The sequence below is a fragment of the Bos indicus genome, chromosome 3 (genome assembly GCF_029378745.1).
Source record: "Bos indicus isolate NIAB-ARS_2022 breed Sahiwal x Tharparkar chromosome 3, NIAB-ARS_B.indTharparkar_mat_pri_1.0, whole genome shotgun sequence".
NCBI classification, from domain to species: domain Eukaryota; kingdom Metazoa; phylum Chordata; class Mammalia; order Artiodactyla; family Bovidae; genus Bos; species Bos indicus.
The window spans coordinates 49,432,370-49,447,222 of record NC_091762.1 but is presented as its reverse complement, the minus strand read 5'-3'; the positions used below and the strand labels follow the sequence as shown (position 1 = coordinate 49,447,222).

General features: G+C 37.5%; 1 protein-coding gene across 1 annotated transcript in view; it reads left to right on the top strand.

Moving 5' to 3' along the window:
* Nucleotides 1-14,853, top strand: part of ABCD3 (ATP binding cassette subfamily D member 3) — an 89,179-nt gene that overhangs the window by 39,074 nt on the left and 35,252 nt on the right. The window contains exons 3-4 of the mRNA XM_019957027.2: nucleotides 2,904-3,002; nucleotides 8,426-8,514. Coding sequence (XP_019812586.1) covers nucleotides 2,904-3,002; nucleotides 8,426-8,514 — 188 coding nt within the window. The remainder of the gene's footprint in view (nucleotides 1-2,903; nucleotides 3,003-8,425; nucleotides 8,515-14,853) is intronic.

Here is a 14,853-nt window from a genome sequence, read left to right as displayed (position 1 = left end):
GCTTACACTTTGTCAGTACCCTATGACCTTTTATTTGCTATTTCAAGCATCTGTCTTTTGGTCAACTCTAGTTCATGTCACCTTTCTAAGTTGGTTGACACATCAATAGAATCTCATTGCCCTTTGGCATTGTTGCCTCCTGAATGTCAGGGACATATATATATATATATTTTTTTTTTTTCTGAACGCCTTATTACTTTAGCTTCTTAAATGGTCTTTAATGTTTTTTCCCCCCTATGATTTGCATGTCAGATTTATATCATCAAAGTGTTTTTTAATATTTTAAAAAATTACTGGGAAGTTTATAGGTGGGGGAAGTCAATTGTGAATTTAAAATGAATTCTTAGAAGAGACTTGTAGTGTTTATGAGCTGTACTGTCTCTGTAGTTATTTGTATTTAGATTGGTTTCAGGTATGAATTTTATTATGTGTCAGGAATGGTAGAGCACCTTGATATTTCTTCAGCCTTTCTGAGTCAGCCCTCCAGTCCAGGTGTCTGGTGTTTCCTCATTTTAGGAAGTATATAGTTGCCTTCATGGATTCAAATTTAACAAAAATAATAAAGTCAGCTTTCAGACAGCATAAGAAATAGGAGCAGTGACAATAGGAACAGGAGAAAAAGAGGAGGGGAAGTTATACACCAGGTAAAGTGCTAATTATATACCAGGTGCTTCATTGTTACTTTCTTATAACTTTTTTTTTTAAACCTTCCTCATGGTTTGCCCTAGATCCTTTCTTTAGAGCAGCTAGAAATAGTAGTTCTTTGTTTAAATCAGAGGTGGTCATTTTATCTTGAAATTATTCTAAGGCTCAAGCTAGAAATGGAGAAGGTATTAACTACAGGTGGGATGAAGTGAGGTTGGGAGGCAGTTTAACTTTTTCTTTTTAAGGCAGTTGATGTTATATTGCTTTCTCTTTATTCTTCCTATACTTAGTTTGTGAGGGGGGTGTGAAAGGAGAGATTTAGGTTGAAGTTGTAAAGTTTGGCTTGAGGAGAATAGACTAGCTCGAGTGAATCGACTGTGAATAGGGCATTTTAAGTTTTGCTCACGAGTGTATCCCTATGATTTAGAACAACGCCTGGGACCAGGTAAATATTGAATGAATGAATGCATATACATGTGAATGGAGTAGACTTTGGCCTGTGACTCAGTAGGATGAGGTTTATAACCGTTAGAAGTTTGGAAAGACCTGAACTTTGTTCCAGAGGAATCAAAGGTACATGATAAGTTGATTCTTATCCAGTTATTTCTGTCTTAGTCTTTCTGACCTAACTCCGCACATTCAGTGCCTTCATGTTTTAGTCTACAATTCTGTAAGCTATGCAGTAACTGTTTATTAGGATTATATATATAAAGCACTTAGTACAGTGTCTAACATGTGGATGGTAGCTTATTATTTTAATTCAGTTTACAGACTACTCACAAGGTTTAATAAGATATTAATTTAATTAAAGCACATTTATAACAAAGTTTGTTTAATAGAATTTACTATACCATGGCTATTTGTTTATCATGGGCATAGTATCAAGAGCATAGTAGTTAGTAAATAAGTGAGCAGAGATTATGGGAGTTGGGGAAAAGAGCTAAATTGAGGATGAGGTCCTTCTGGAGAGTCTTGCCAGTTCTGATAAGTTTCTTCTGCCCGTTCTTCCAGACAGCCCAAAACTAATAAGGTAAATAATGTCCACTATACCGAGTGCACATCACTTTTTTCTTATCCTTGCAAGTGGTTTGTATCTAGGTTTTCATGGACCAGTGGCAATGAAGAAATGTCTGAGAGTAGTCTCTCTAGCTCAGATGGTTAAGAATCTGCTTGCAATGCGGGAGACCTGGGTTCAGTCCCTAGTTTGGGAGGATCCTCTGGAGAAGGGAATGGCAATCCACTCCAGTATTGCCTGGAGAATCCCATGGAGAGAGGAGCCTGGCAGACTACAGTCCGTGGAGTCGCAGAGAGTTGGACACGACCGCGTGACTAACACTACTAGTAGGATGGCTTACTGCTCTTAACTGTCTTCAGTGGTTCCCCTCCGCACTGACAGTGAACTCTGAATCCTGCCTGTGGCTTCAGAGCTCTGTTCTTCGGGGCCCTGCCCACCCCTTCTTCTCTCCCCTTGTTTCCTCTGCTCTGTCATCTCGTGCTTCAGCGTGCACACCAGCTTTATTCCTGAACTGGGTTTTGTGCCTGGTGTTGCCCGTGCTTTACTGCCCTCACCCAAAGGGATCTTTCTTCTCATACTTTTCTGAAGTCATTCTTTTTCTCTTGACCCTGCCTGGACTATCTGTAATAACTTGGTTATTGGTTTATTTTTATCTGTGTTTCCCCTGCGAGAATGTGAACTGAATGAGTAAGGGAACCTTGTCTGTCTTTGAATTCTTAAGGAAGAGAGTGCACATTAGAAATGCTAAATGATAAATCTAGGAATCCAAATGTTTCCTGTACTTGATAGAAGGAAAATTCCTGCTCAAGATTTTTTAAAAATTCTGTTGTTAATCAGGAAGTGGATAATGAACAAACAGTAAGTACCTGACCATTTCTTAGTTGTCCTCTGACCTCATCTTCTACTGCTGTCTCTTGCTCACAGGTCCAGCCAGATTGGCCATTTTGTTGTTAAATGGGCTTTCACCTTGGTATATGGCCCGTACTGTTTCTTCTGTTTGCAGTGTTCTTTTTCCATATATTTTCTGAAGTTTCAGAACTTATCACCTCCTTTTTCAGTTTTTGGTATATCTTATTTTCTTGAAAGCATGTTTGAATATGAAGAACAGTATAGGACTATATTCTTCAAATACTGTATCCATCTTGATAGTTGTTTATATTGACTTAGATGAAACATGGTTTTAAAATCTTATTTGTTATAGCTATTTAAAAAGCTTTCTTTCTTTCTTTCTTTTTTAACATAGAAAGAGGGGAAAAAAGAGCGAGCTGTGGTGGACAGGGTGTTTTTTTCAAGGCTCATGCGAATTCTGAAAATCATGGTACCTAAAACATTTTGTAAAGAGGTAAGTCTTATGAAATTATTGCTTTATGAAACTGTTCACTGTTCACCTTTAATGGTTACATGAGGTCAGAACAACAGAATTATAAAGCCTTTGTTCTGCTACAGGTCAAATATCACTATTGTTCAGTGCCAGTTTTTAAATGATTTTCTATTGCTTGTGAAATATTATTTTATTATATTTTATGTGAAATACTGGAGTACTTCAGTACAGCTATCCTAAATGGTGTTGCTTTATTATATTGAAGACAAGATTAAATTTAGAAAGATCTTTTTATTACATTAAGATGTTAACAAGTAACATTGATACGAAATATGTTTGAAGGTTGCTTTTTCATATTTGATTTAATGTTTTTAAGATACCTGAATTCTTTATTTTTAGGAAGTGAACTGGTTGTCAGAATAAAGTTTTATTATTCTTTCCTTTGCCCTTCTATCAAGATTATCTTTGTCACTATTTATTATTCTTAATGATTAAAAAATAAAATAATACTGTGTTCTCCATCTTTAATTACCTTACTATTCTCCTTTTGTACAACTGGAAATATTATCACCTTTGACTCTTTCTCCTCTCCATACATACCTGTCATCCTTTTAGTCACTGGTGTCTGCTAATTTTTCTTTCTGAATATTCTTACCTAGATACTACAGTATTTTTCAATTAGCCTCATTTCAAAGAATCTCTCCTTTTAAAATCTTTTCTGCCAAATTTGTCTTCTTCAAACATAATTGTTTCCTACTCTTCACATTTTAAAAATCATTAGCCTTATAATCTAGTGACATCAAGAAAGGGGTAAGACATTAAAGCACTGTAATTCTCAGAGAAAAGACACATTCCTCCGTACACTGGGCTTGCTCTCCTTCCCCTCACTTAGCATCGTGTCTTGTTGACTCTACCCATAAGAAACTCTAGTAATGTAATAACATTTGTTTTTTTCCTGATTAGATAGAGATAATGTGTGTTTAGATAGTATCACCAACTCAGCAGACATGCATTTGAGCAAATTCCAGAAGATAGTGAAGGGCAGGGAAGTTGGTGTGCTGCAGTCCAGGGATCACAAAGAGATAGACACGCCTTAGTGACTGAACGACAGTATGTGTTTTGTGGAGGAAAGTTGGATATGCACTTTTTAAATCTGCTTCATCCCTTATATTTTAAATGTTTTTTTTTTTCCCCAAGTATCCTTGAGTTTCTCTTTGATTAGTCCCTTACTTTCCTTTTATACTGTTCTCCATTACTTAGATTATTGTAATCTCTTAATCGGTCTTCTTTTCTAACTAGTCTTTCTTTCTGAAACACTTACAAGGACATTTGGGTTCTTTTATCTTGTAAATCACCACCTGACTTTGCTTTGCTTTTCAATATTATCTACTTATAAGATTCTTCGCTGTTTTATAGCCAGGCCCTGTGTTCTCATTTTTTAATGACACCATGTTTATGACAACACCCACAACAAAAAATATGTTTTGAAAATAGCTTAATGCTCACTATCTTCTTTGTGAAGGCGCCCCATGTATCTTCAGGGATAGTTAATTGTTTCCTCATTCCACAACCTACCTGACTTTGACGAATCTTTATTTAAAATATAAGCTTCACTGGAAGGATTTGTGTTACATGTCCCCCTCCCCCTCCATCACTTTATAGCTTAACGTTCATTTAACCTTTTAGCAGGGGTTTGCTGAATATAAAATGAATGTGAGACTCTGGATAGATCAGCCTAACTTGGCCAACCTTCCAGTTCTGTCAAGGTGTATCCATGCCACAGAGCCATTTTATGAATCATCTTTGAGAGACAGAAAAATCCAAGCTTAACCCCAGTTCAAGAAAGTGAAGTAAACTCCAGTAGAAATCACAGATAATTAGACGTAGAGATCGAGATTATGGAATAAATAAAAGTACTGCATATGAATATATGGAAGTTCATCTATATCATGAGGTGAGGGACTGCCTAGATCAGGTTGATCTTTAGTTTCTGACATATTCTACAAACCCAGGAATGGAATTATGGTGATTCTAAGGACATCTTTTGCACAAAAATACATTTCTGGATGGTCAGTAGTCAAAGTTTACTAGATTTTGCTAAAGTGAGCCAAATAAACTTGGTAGTTATTTTGAGAATAAATTAAGCAAAAGTACATAAAATAAAGGAAAATATAAACTGTCTTTGTCTAATGTTACCTTTATTCCTCAAATGATTAATTTAGGAGTGAGACTGTATTTAAGGTCTGAACTAAAAGTTAGCATTATAGTTAGAGTGTCATCTACCGAGAGCATTTATTAAAAATCAATGGGTTCTTCTGTTGTCAGTTTAATACCTAACTTTGAGGTGGTGGGACCAGGTAGGAAGATGGTACCCTTCCTGCCAGCCAACTCTGGGAAACGTTGGGGGAGCAGCTGTCACAACTCAGTCCCATAGACTCTTTTTTGACGTTGTTTTCTTTCTTATGGATTCATTTGTTACTTCTGTGTTTTTGACTCCCTGCCTTGTCTTTGACATTTTTAGTACCTTCACCTTTTTTGAAAACAAGATTTGTTTGCAAAAATTGCAGAAGTCGTAGATGCATTTGCCCCTCAATTCTGTAAATTCAAAATCAAACACTTTATCCAGCAAACATTTCCCCTGCCATACCCCTCCTCTCTGACGTTAGCATCTTTGTTGCTGTATATATTCTTCCAATTTAGAAAGATTAAGGTCGGCTTTGAGTGGGTGTGTGTGGGAATTAGAGACTGGAGTGTAGATTCTTGCCCCGCACACAAGACAGTTACTCCTCACCAGCACCTCAGTCTCTCATCTCTCCTCAGTAATCTATCTCTCCCAGCATTGCTTAAGTAATGTTCTTTAAACAACAGTTTTTAATATTTTGTTCAAGCTGAAAGCTTGCAGTAGTTTTTTAAGCTCTGCTGGATATGATAATTCATGTGGTTTTAATCTATTTTTTATTCTCCATTAAATCTTTTTTTTTTTTAACTCATAATCCTCATTCTCTTTTTGGTTTACTTGGTTTATTTGATGTATTTCTAATGTCATAACCCTCTTTTGTTACTTCACACCTTCCAATTTGCCACTTACTGCAAGAAGCGATGCAAATATACTTACTTACATTGGTCTGTTTTCTTGTTGTGTGTAAATCTTGCCTTAATAACTAAATTGAAAGCCCTGCTGGGGCAGGGGCACTGCCTATTAAAGGTTTTCCTAACAAATTGAACCAAATTTATTCTACTTAAGCAAAATTTTAGTCTTCAGTATTTGTTGATAACTGTATGTTGGTAGTTGTCATTTTTCTTTATTAGAGTCGCATATTCGAAACATAGGACAATCACAGTACAATGTAATCTAGGTAGTCTAGGTTATACTGCTGGTTTCTGTCATTGATTATGTGAAGGCAAATCATTGACCTGCCTAGGATTCACTTTTTAATGTAATTCTGGTTAACGGTGACCTTCAAGAGGGTTTACACCAAAGGGACCGTGCCCTCCTAGTGCCCCCATCCCTGTAGGGACCCCTCTGACCCACGCCTCTGCAGGAAGCCCTCCCAACACTAGCAGGGACTTGTGTTTCAGTCTCCTGTGGGATCGCTACTCCTTTCCTCTGAGTCTTCAGTTCAATTCAGTTCAGTCGCGTCTGACTCTTTGCGACCCCATGGACTGCAGCACACCAGGCCTCCCTGTCCATCACCAACTCCCGGAATTTACTCAAAGTCCTGTCCATTGAGTTGGTGATGCCATCCAGTCATCTCATCCTCTGTTGTCCCCTTCTCCTCTCGCCTTCAGTCTTTCCCAGCATCAGGGTCTTTTCAAATGAGCCAGCTCTTTGCATCAGGTGTCCAAAGTACTGGAGTTTCAGCTTCAGCATCAGTCCTTCCAATGAACATTCAGGACTGATTTTCCTTTAGGATGGACTGATTTGATCTCCTTGCTGTCCAAGGAACTCTCGAGAGTCTTCTCCAACACCACAGTTCAAAAGCATCAATTCTTCATTGCTCAGCTTTCTTTATAGTCCAACTCTCACATCCATACATGACCACAGGAAAAACCACAGCCTTGACTAGACGGACCTTTGCTGGCAAAGTAATGTCTGCTTTTTAATATGCTGTCTAGGTTGGTCATAACTTTCCTTCCAAGGAGTAAGCGTCTTTTAATTTCATGGCTGCAGTCACCATCTGCAGTGATTTTGGAGCCCAAGAAAATAAAGTCTGCCACTATTTACACTGTTTCCCCATGTATTTCCCATGAAGTGATGGGACCGGATACCATGATCTTTGTTTTCCGAATTTGGAACTTTAAGCCAACTTTTTCACTCTCCCCTTTCACTTTCATCAAAAGGCTCTTTAGTTCTTTGCTTTCTGCCATAAGGGTGGTGTCATCTGCATATCTGCGGTTATTGATATTTCTCCTGGCAATCTTGGTTCCAGCTTGTGCTGCATCCAGTCCAGCGTTTCTCATGATGTACTCTGCATAGAAGTCTTGGTGTGTGCAAAGTTTTGTTCGTGCCCTCCCTAGACTTCCCTGGTGGCTCAGACGGTAAAGCGCCTGTCTACGATGCGGGAGACCCGGGTTCGATCCCTGGGTTGGGAAGATCCCTTGGAGAAGGAAATGGCAATCCACTCCAGTACTATTGCCTGGAAAATCCCATGGACAGAGGAGCCGGGTAGGCTACAGTCCATGTGGTCGCAGAGAGTCGGACACGACTGAGCGACTTCACGTTCACGTTCCCAAGACTGGAATCTCTGTTTCCCGCAGTCCTGTGGAAGTCTTGTGATCAAATACCACTGGCCATCAAGGTCAGATACCCTGGGGATTCCTAATCCCTTTGTTAGATCCCCAGGCTGGGAAGCCTGACGTGGGGTTCAGAACCTTCACAACAGTGGGAGAACTTCTTTTGGTATTTTTCTCCAGTTTATGGATCACCCACTTGGCGGGTATGGGCTTTGATTTTATCACGATTGTGGTGCTCCTCCTACCATCTTGCTACAGTTTCTCCTTTGTCTTTGGACGTGGGGTGTCTTTTTTTGGTAGGTTCTATCATCCTCCTGCCGATGGTTGTTCAACAGCTACTTATGATTTTGGTGTTCTCGCAGGAGGAGATGAGGGCACATCCTTCTACTCCACCATCTTGAGCTGGAAGCACTTTTTAATTCTGGATGAAAAAGATTAACTGATCTACAAGGCCTTTTCCATTTGTAATATATATTTAAACTTCTTTCAAAATTATATTGATGTATGGCAGAACCAATACAATACTGTAATTAACCTCCAATTAAATAAATTTATATTAAAAAAAATTACCTATCAGTAAAATGTCAGCCAACTACAGTAAAGGTAGAGTAAAGCTTTGAATTTAGAAACCAAAAATCTTTATCAAAGTAATGTTTCTTTTAACTTTCTAAAATGCACTTAATTAATTTACTCTACCTGGTTTATTTTAGACAGGTTACTTGATACTTATTGCTGTTATGCTGGTGTCTCGAACATTCTGTGACGTTTGGATGATTCAAAATGGGACGCTCATTGAAAGGTACTTTTCATCTTCCTCCTTTTTTGTATGAAATACTAACTTGTGTCATATTTAAGCATTATCTTAAGCAAGAAATAGATTCTAATTAGGTATAAATAACGTAAGTCAGATTATGTCTTTGTTCATTTATTTAGTAGATATTGATTGATTGTCTCCCTTGTGCCATAGGCAGAGATAAGGATGTACCTATTAGTGAACAGGAGAGACCCTAGCAGAGCTGGCAGTTTATAGAGGGTCAGAGACAAGTAAATGGAAAATTATGGGACACCCTGGTGGTCCAGTGGTTAAGACTCTGTGATTCCACTGCAGGGCCAGTGATCTGGTTCCTGGTTGGGAACTAAGATCCTACGTGCTGTGTGACATGGCCAAAAAGAAAAAAAATAAAAAGGGATGTGCTGTATATTAAATTCTGTAATGGAAACTTAAGTCACCAAATTGGATGTCTGATATTAATGAGATAATGTGAGGAAAATATCAAAGCATTTCAGGGAATAATGTTGTGAATGTTTATTAAACAAAAATTATAAGGCATTTTCTTCAGTTTCTGAAGTTAGTGCTTTGTGTATATTTTTTATAGTCTTTGTACATATTATATTATTAATTGCTGTAATAGATGACTTTGAATTTAAAAACAAAAATAACAGTTGTGATATTAACTTTTATCTGTAAATGAAGGGTTTATTCCTTGTGATAATACCAATTTGAATGTCAGTAAAAAATTTTTTCTTGAAATTTTGTTTCTTGGCATGTAGTATTTTATCAGAAAATTTCTTAAAACATTTAAGATAACTTTTTAAATGACAGTACTTAAAATTTTTAAATGCTCCCAAATTTTGAAGGTTTTTTTTTTCTTTGACATCCTTGATTCCTGATTTAAGAGGATTTGTAGGAGAGGAAGAATGTTTTATGCAGGTATTTTCTGACTCCTGTCTCTAGGAAAACTAAGAAGGTTGTCTGCATGGGAGTAAGGCCCCAACCACAGATCTCTGAATGTGTAAATTCCACATGCCTTAGAATACGTGTATGGGTGTCCCGGGGCTTTCCTAGTGGCTCAGATGGTAAAGAATCCACCTGCAGTGAAGGAGACTTGGGTTCAATCCCTGGGTTGCGAAGATCTCCTGGAAAAGGGAATGGGCTACCTATTCCAGTATTTTTGCCTGGAGAATTCCGTGAACAGAGGAGCCTGGCAGGGTAGTCAATGGGGTATAGATGCCAGTATTCAATTCAGGATTCCCTGAATCCTTTGGTTAGCCCCATGGCTTTTTATTTTAATCAAGATAATGTATGGATAGCTTAAGAAGTAAAACGTGAATATAGTTTAATATCAAATAACCTTACAGAACTTAATCACAAAGCCATCGATCCTCTGTGATTCCTGGAGCCGCCTGCCCTCTGTTTTTACTGTTTCATCTCTTACTTTGTCTGCATTTCTTTGTAACATACTTACGTTGCTGTCTCTAGATTTTCAGTTTTAGACACTATGTGTGTATTTCTTTATCTGTTAGAAGAGGAGAGTTAGCTCTCTTACAGTCCTACGTGTGTCGATGCTCATTCTCTCAATGTTGTACCACAGTTTTTTGTTCAATCAAAATTTATTGTTTACATAATTTTGATTATTATTTACAGCTGAGCCACATGCTCTTCTTTGGTAGTTTCTTTTACATACAACGTTTTGTTTTTCCTGCCATTTATAAACTGCAGGTTTTTGTGTACATTAATTTTTTGCCTACTTACTAATTCAGCTCAAGCTTATTGTCAACACTTTAAAATCTCAATTTTGTAATATGCCAAACACATCAGATAACTTACTGATTTTTATTTCTATTACCATCCCTCCCCATACCTCTTGTTAGTTTTCTGTCTTCCTGCTCTCATCAGGATTGATTGTGCTTTAGCTCCACTAAATAGCAGTCATGTTTGAATTTACTTTTATCATGATCTTAGGAATTTTATTCATCTTCCTCTCCTGCATTGAATAACTCGTGTCTTCTGGATCTTTGGTTTTCCTCTTCCTCAGTTTACTTTGTCTTTTTGGCAGATGCAGTCTTCTTCTGAGAATAGGTTACAAGGGAAGTAAAATTTTGGGACCTTGTAGGTCTGATAAAGTCTTCTGTTCTCACACTTGATTGGTAATTTAGCTTTATTTATGCATTCTAAATTAGAAATCACTTTTTGTCAGAATGTGGAAAGCATCACCCTATTGTCTTCTATAGGGCTCTGTGGTTCTCAACCCTGGCTGCAGAATAATTAGACTCATCTGGGGAATTTTGAGAACTACTAATGCCTGGGCCTACCCCTCGGGATTCTGATTCAATTAGTTATTCCTTTTTTGAAGCATCCCAGGTGATCCTACTGTGTAGCCAAGGTTAGAAACTACTGATCCAGTTCCCACATTGGATGTTAGGCCCATTCCTGTGCTGGTTGCCCACCCTTAGTAGCAGATCTGCTTTTACCCCCTTTGGAAGCTTTATTATTTCTTTATTATTGATTCTGTATTGCTAGGGTTTAGGCATTTCACTGAATGTTAGTGTGAATTTTTTTTTGCATTCCTTGTCTTTGTGACCCTTTCAGTCTCATTCTTCATTCCAAAGTAATTTCTTGTGTTTTTAAAAAAGTTCTTCCTCTCCATTTTTTTTTCTTTACTTTTTCTGGAATTCTTACTAGTTGAGTGTTGGACTTCCTGGACTGATCATCTGACTGTAATTTCTCTTCTATATACATCTCTGACATTTTATTGTATATTCTAGGAGATTTCTTTTATCATCCAGTGAATTTTTGTTTTATTTCCAAGTATTGTCTTTTTGTATGAATGTTCATTTTTGGTGGTAGTCATTCTTTCAAGTCTTTGACTTTCACTGTCCTTTGTTATTCTGATCTTTGTCATTCATGTTAGAGCTTTCCTCAAGCAGTCACTCTTGGCTATGTATTCATATTTAACTTGTCAGAAGCCAAGTTGTGGGATTGTTGATTGTCTGGTGTCCCTGAAGGGGATTTGTAGGGAGAGTCTGGCCAGTTTGTGTGTGTGTGTCCCAGTGAGAAATCTTCTAAAGAATCCTAAGAAATCTAAAGAATCCTGAGAAGTAAAGCATTAATATAATTGAAGTATTTGTTTATTGCTGCTAGCACATCAACTTTAGCTAGATCAGTTTCATTGCTAATTTCTCTTTCTGTGAGCTTTGTGCACAAGTAATTTGAGTCCTTTGTATAATTAATATAGAGAAGACTTATATGTCCTTTTACAAACTATAGAATTTTATATATTTTTCCTTTGGCTTTACTTATTATTTAACTGCCATATCTATTAATAAAAATAGGCTTCCTAACTATAGTGTTATTAATTACCTGTGGCAAAAATAACAGGTTACATCCACTGTGAACATTATATTAGATATGTATGTAGAATATGTCACATGATACATATAAAGAACCCTGCACAATCATGGTATAGTATAGAAGATTATTTTTAAACGGTTTTTCCCTTTTATTCAGATTTTGTGATTTCATGTTTTTGTAACCTAAAAGAATAATTTTTAATTTTCTAAACTAGGGATTTCCAACTTTAATTAAATAGATGCTTATTTTAATTTTCTCAAAGACTGAATGCTCTAGAGAAAATGCATTACTAAGAGTAGTTCAGTTCAGTCACTCAGTCGTGTCCGACTCTTTGCGACTCCATGAACTGCAACACACCAGGCCTCCCTGTCCATCACCAACTCCCAGAGTTTACTCAAACTCATGTCCATTGAATCGGTGATGCCATCCAACCATCTCATCCTCTGTCATCCCCTTCTCCTCCTGCCCTCAATCTTTCCCAGCATCAGGGTCTTTTCCAATGAGTCAGCTCTTCGCATCAGGTGGGCAAAGTATTGGAGTTTCAGCCTTAACATCAGTCCTTCCAATGAACACCAGGACTGATCTCCTTTAGGATGGACTGGTTGGATCTCCTTGCAGTCCAAGGGACTCTGAAGAGTCTTCTCCAACACCACAGTTCAGAAGCATCAATTCTTCAGCACTCAACTTTCTTTATAGTCCAACTCTGACATCCATACATGACTACTGGAAAAATCATAGCCTTGACTAGACTAAGAGTAGGTGGTGCATTAATTGGTGATGATAGATAAGAGGAAATTATTGTGTAGCATGAGCCAGCTTATAATTCTGCCAGAGTAATCAACTTGTTAGGTATTCAGTTTTAAAATTTAGTTACGAGATGTAGAAAAAGTAAGAAAACAAAAAATTTTAAGAGTTTTAAGAAGCATATTATTTTCCTGTAATTTAAACTTGCAGAGGTGTTGCAAGAATAGTACAAGGATCTCCTTATTGTGGACTTAAAAAATTACTCCTAACCTAAAAGCTGAGAGTTATGTTTTATTCAGTGGGAATTTTTAGGACTTCAAACCTGGGAGACAGCATCTCCAGTGGCCCAGAGAGAACTGCTCCAAGGAGGCGAGGGGAGGAGCCAGGTTCTATAGAAGTTTTGCAGCAAAGGGCAGGTAGTCTGAACATCAAGAGGTTATTGTTACTTAAAGAAAACCAAATATCCCAAGTTAAGGAATTTAGCTCTTTTCTATGTATGGGAAAATGCAAGAGTCTGGGCTCACAGAAATTCATCATTCCTTTAACATGCACCTCATCTATCTGGGGCCAGTGTTCTGCTTTCACATCCTGAGCCTCCTTTCCTCAGAGCTCATTGAGGGAGCAGCTGCAGTCTGATGGCTGCTAGATGGCAGGTATTCTTTCCTTCCTGAGTACCCTCAGGGCTCAGCAGCTTAACCATCTGTGGTGGCTTCAGTTGCTGATGACTGTGACATCCTTTGTTTACTGATATGACAGGAAATATTCCATTTCTCGTTATATTCTTAACATAACACTCATGGGTTCTAAAGCAGTTGTTTTAAAGTTAATTGTTGAGGTCAGGGGTTTTGAGCAAGAGCCACCCATTCTCCTTGCTTGACCTTGCAATAAACCTTTCTCTGCTCTAAAAATTAAAAAAAGTTAATTGTTAACTTTCTCCTGAATGTTTTTGAGCTTCTGCTGTGCATGAGATATTTGATATTTGGTCAAACTTAAAGTTCTAAGATACTGTGAATTCGTAATATAAAACAATTTGATTTGAAAAAGTAACACGTTTCTTTAACCTGCTACTAAAGCTACACTGTAAGTTTGTCTTTTCCATTTTGACTCTGCCAAAGTGTGTTTAGATTCATATACACTTCTGCTAAAATAGAGTCTCGAAGAGACTTGTTATGATCCTTGATTGCTTAATTTTAGTGTCCTTTATAACTGATGTCTTTGGAACGGGGCAAATTTTAATAGCATAGGTAGAGATTGACAGTTCTATGATATGGAAGGTAGTCCTTCATATCTTGTTGCTGTTGCTAGAGAGGAAGAAATTTTCCTGCACTCTCCTGGGTTTTTCTGGCTGATCTAAGAATTAAATTGACATGAGACAGATTAACAGGAGAAAATGAAACAAAATTTTCATAACATATATACATGGGAGAGACCCTGGAGAACTTAGTAACTCTCCAAAATGGCCAAAGCCCTCATCTTAAAGACCATCTTCAGCTAAAAACAGAAGAGGGTGTTAGGGGTAGTGGTTTGGGGCGTTACAGGGGAGACAAGCAATTTACATGAAGACGGAAAAGTAAATGTTTGGTAAACAAATGTTTGTTGGGCCTTGTGGCCCAGACTTAGAGTGGACTCAGAGTGGACTCAGAGTGGACTCTGATATCTGATTCGCTCAGCACATTTGGCCCATGTGCTTTGCAGATAAATGTGGTCAGAGCTCTGTCCTGGGAGCAGGCCCTTTTTTGTAAATTCTTTAGGTAGCTAAGGGGAAGGCAAACAAGAAAGGCTTCCTGACACTTCTGTTTCTTAAAAATAATCAGCCTAAAACTAGCCTGAGGCCAAAGAGGTGCATTTTGGCAAATTGTGTTCCTCTATACTGCCATATGCAATCATAAATGTATATTTTATTTACACCCACTTGGCTGTAAGTAACATTTTAAAATTACCAAACTATCTTAATTCCTATATGTTTTAGAAGTAGTTATGATTGGGACTATTGTAAAATTACTCTTTATTGATGATTATTTTTCTTTTGCAGCGGAATAATAAGCAGAAATAAAGCTTTATTCAAGAAACCATTTTTTAAATTTATAGCTGCTACTCCAATGGTAAACCATTGCTGAATGATGGCATGTGCTTTACCAGTGTTTGATAATCTTGTGTGTTTCACAGCTTGGGCAGCACTAAAGCACTTTGATTTTATGTGAAATTTGGTTCAGTTTTAATTTAAACCTCTAAACTTTTGTACTGTCTTAATTGCTTCTCATC